Consider the following 4,166-nt stretch of genomic DNA (forward strand, 5'->3'; position numbering starts at 1 on the left):
TGACTTGACTTCCTTCTTTCATCAGGCGACGCGTGCCAACGACCATGGCTACGGTGGTCGTATCGTGCGGTATCGTGCGTCCGCTTCTGCGTCTTCGAAATTCAAATTTTGATTGACCAATCATGATGTAGATCTCGCGGGCCGATGAGTAGCGCCCCTAGCGGATCGTGTGGACGGCTCCTCATAGGGGTCGCCATCGGGTTTTGTTTATCGTGGCGTTCGCACGTGATTTGCGGTGTTTGTGTCCAGTATGTCCAGCGCATAGTTTGTCAGACGTGAGACGTGATGGTGTGCTGCGCCGTCCCGCTTTGCAAATCGAAGAAAGGAGTGTCGAATCGAAGTATTTCGTTCCACGAGTTCCCCGCAAACGTTGCCTTGCGGGAGAAGTGGCTGGAAAATATAGCGCGGGGTCCAGACCCGGGTAATTGCATTGCGATTGTTCCGATGGGGGTACAGAGAGCTCCAAGGAGCTCCCAAGTGCGTTCTTTAGTCATAGGTCTTCATGATTACTCAGATAACAGCAACCTCTAAACTGCCACACAGTGCGCAAGGTCCGCCTCCAGAAAAAAAGGTGGTAGGGGATGGGGTTTGCCCGCTTACCCCCCTCCCCCTGGAAGCACCTTGAACCCCCCGGAAGAAATCCTGGGAACGCGCATGATTGTTTCATTTCATATACTGTGTAGTTTGGCTTATCTAATAGCATGTCTGATTTTATGCATCTCTCTGTGAAGGAATGAACGAACCATGGCGGCCCTCAGACCACTCGACAGTGTGCTCTCGACATTTCACGGCTGAGGACTTCAGCATCGGCGCAAAGCGCAAAATTCTCAGGCGTGGGGCCATACCCACTGTGTTTGAAGACTACCCGGAATACCTGCGACCTCCAGTGACTGCCCCGCGACCTCCTCTCACCACGCATCCAGTGGAAGCTGGGAATAAGAGGAAGAGGTCTCCTTCGCCCCGTGAGCAGGGCGTCCCGCATCCTCCCGACGTTACCCGGCCAAAATCGCCACCTGGAGGCAACAAAAGCTCGCGCTCAGCGTGCACATACGTGGCCCCAGGTGAACGCCTACAGCAGCCCGAAGCTGCGCAAGAGGTGAGCCATAAAATGTAGTCAGCATCGTCCGCTAGTAGTTGCAGCTGTACCAAGAAGCTATTTTTTCGCTACAGGCACCGAGCGTAAAGTCTGTTAGCTGCGGAACGGTTTTATCGCACAAAGACATTTCTCGAATGCACACAAGGATTCAGACTCTAGAAAGGAAGTGCAGACGAGAGAAGGCCAAGGTTAGACAGATGGATGACAGACTACAGTCAATGTCCGGTGATCTGCGGAATGCACAGCAGAAGCTCTCGATGTACAACATCCCAGTTTTGGAGCAAAAGGTAACTCTGGGCCTCCCATACCTTTGGGTTCTCCGGTTCCGGGTTAAACCGCGATATCTTACCAGAAATCCTTGCGGTCCTTCCAATAGGTGACTTCAGGAAATCCCAGTGCTCCTTGCGTACGCGTTGCATCCTGGGAGGTTGCCGTCCAAAACAGGCAAAACAGTCGTCTGTACGTTTCGTTTTTCACTGACCTTGACACCTTGTGGACAATCGAAATCGAGGAAAAATCGAAACAGTTTGGAGACCTTCCCCTCCTTTCTGATAAGCAAGGTCCCTTAGCTGAAAGTGGCATTATAAGCTTTCTGGGATTTCCTGATGTCTGGGAGGTACCCGGGTTCGAATCCCGGTGCCGGCTGTGCTGTCTGGGGGTTTTTTCCTGGGTTTTCCTCAGACACTTTCAGACATATCTAGCCCAGTGTTTCTCGTGGGTAAATAGCAGGAATGTGGCAACCAAATCCTAGGCAGGGATTTGGGAATCTGAATCCCAGTGCCCAAAACGGCGAATCAAATCTTTCGAATCCACCACCCACTTTTTTTTTTTTTTTTTACTTTTTTGAATTGGCGCCTCTGCAGTCCGTCAAAAGCATCGTTGACCGACAGGTGTTTTCTTGTTTGTTTGCTTACATTTCTGTGGACTGAAAGAGTTCGGACAGGAACTGTTATATTACAAGTTTAAAAGTAACATGGTTTTGTTGCCTAGTTTCATGGAAGTAATTCAAGCTCAAGAATTTATGTATTTCTTGTAGTCTGTGAACCACACGTCAAGTAAACTGCATATAAGAAGAACTACACTGGTATATATTTTCTTCCGAAACTGAACTATTATTTAATTTATTTTTCGTTAAACAAATGTATCATGTTCTGCTTCAAATCACTTTTCCGGTAGAAGTTTTTTTTTTCTAAAACTCGTTTCAAATAAAGGATCCATAAGATTTGTGGATTCGGAGACCTCTCGATTCGTCCCATCTCTATTAAATAGCGCCCGATCCCCCTCCCCCCTCCGAATTTGAAAAAAAAAATCACAAAACCCGTAAACGACAAACCCTGCTGAACCTCAATCATTCACGGAGATTATTTACTTTTTTTTTTATACCCCCCCAGCTTGAGGATCAAGAACCCTGCGCACTGTTTCTCAAGGAACAGCTCATGGCACTTCACAAAACAAAGCCTCGGTGGACAGAGCAGACCATACAGCACGCAGTTTTATGGCACGTAAGTCACCGTGTCGGACAGCGTGCTACCGTCGTGTGGGGTCGCCGCGATAACCTTTCTCACTTGCGTTGCCAGGCACAGTCACCGGCGGCGTACCACTTTGTTCGAAACTCCAAGTTGCTGTCGTTACCCTGCCCCGTGACCTTAAAGCGCTACGTAGGTTCGTGCACCGAGGTAGTAGTGTCCTCTCTATTAGAGGAAGGACCCGCTGAGGAGACCGAACAGCACTCCTTGCACGCTCTTAACGGCTCATACTTGTTGGAGACGGACGAAACGTCGCAGCAGTAGACACGGTTCAGTTGCATCAACGCAAAGTCAACACTGGCAGCATGGCCTTGAGGGCGGGGCCAGCTTCCCAACTTCTCTGCCTTGTCTCTGCCGGTCTCTCGACCTCGTAACGGTGAGTTTGGTTTCGGAGTGGCCAGTGTGAAGCGGTTTCTGAACTGCTTCCTTTTCCTGCAGGGTACCCGTACGCTTGCTTCTATGCCACTTCTTGCTGCGGTATGCTTGCTTCTACTCGTGAGGAGCATTTGATTTTGTGACTGATATCATTTATCTTGCAGTTCTTCAGAGAGACGGCATAAACAGAAGAACAACGGCGACTACGTATCGGTCCCCGCTACCGCTACGTGGGCTTTACGACGTTCAAGAGAGGCTGCCCAGTAACTACGTAGAAAACGGCGCAGAGACGAGACACGAAGAAGAAACGAGTGCACACACGCAGCGTTCTCTGTGTGTGTGCACTTGTTCCTTCTTTGTGTCCCATCTCTACGCTGTTTTCTACGTAGTTATGTACCGACTTGCCCAAATCTCCGCCTTAACTCTGCCCAGTAACTTCAGGCCCGTGGCTTACTTCAGCAAAAAAACACATTTTCCGCACGAACTTTGAGGACACAAATGTGGAGGTGGTGACTTTTGTGTTTGAAGTTTGCCGATACGAATTCTTTTGTTTCTTGTCATCAGTTCAATCTTTCTTTCCTTTTTTATCATTATTAATCATTTCTTGACAGAGGCCAGTATATAAGAGTCTTCAGCCTGCAGGTTACTGGTGCTCTTCACTACCTTATCACCGTGACAAGGAGCTAGGTGTTATTAGAGATGCGAAGTCCCGAAAAAAAGAAGAAAAAAACAAATTTTGTGAAAACCATTTCTTAATTATTTTTTTTTCCTTGTCTCCGGAAAAATTGCCACATTTCCAGACGACAAAAAATCAATAAAATGAATTTTCGTGCCTTCGATGCGTTCCAACCCGCCAACAGTGCCTTAGATGCGTCTACTCCGCCAACAACCACCACCTTAGAGCTCCATCTGGACGCTCCAAGCGATCGCCATCGCGTTCACACAAAGTCGTCCTGAGATGAAGGAAGTACAGACCTGAGTAATAGTAAATGGACCATAGTAGTGTGCCGGACCACTGCAAAATACCCAGCGCCAACACAGCCACTGTTACGCAGTGGAAATCTCGTGCACCAGAAATTGAATAGGAAAGCTGAAAATCGACGCATTTGTAGAGACAACGAAGACCATCGTAATCCCCTCAAGACCGTGGCCTTGTTCGCCTCTAGCTT

General features: G+C 48.5%; 1 protein-coding gene across 1 annotated transcript; it reads left to right on the forward strand.

The window, feature by feature from the left end:
- Positions 1–197: 197 nt before the first annotated feature.
- LOC135368154 (THAP domain-containing protein 1-like) lies at positions 198–3,834 on the forward strand. The gene is made up of 7 exons (XM_064601278.1): positions 198–421; positions 732–1,096; positions 1,171–1,383; positions 2,488–2,598; positions 2,674–2,998; positions 3,061–3,099; positions 3,162–3,834. Exons 1-5 carry the CDS (start codon positions 286–288, stop codon positions 2,884–2,886), a joined length of 1,038 nt encoding a protein of 345 aa, XP_064457348.1. The 5' UTR covers positions 198–285; the 3' UTR covers positions 2,887–2,998; positions 3,061–3,099; positions 3,162–3,834.
- Positions 3,835–4,166: the final 332 nt, after the last annotated feature.

Source organism: Ornithodoros turicata, chromosome 9 (genome assembly GCF_037126465.1).
Source record: "Ornithodoros turicata isolate Travis chromosome 9, ASM3712646v1, whole genome shotgun sequence".
Classification (NCBI taxonomy): Eukaryota; Metazoa; Arthropoda; class Arachnida; order Ixodida; family Argasidae; genus Ornithodoros; species Ornithodoros turicata.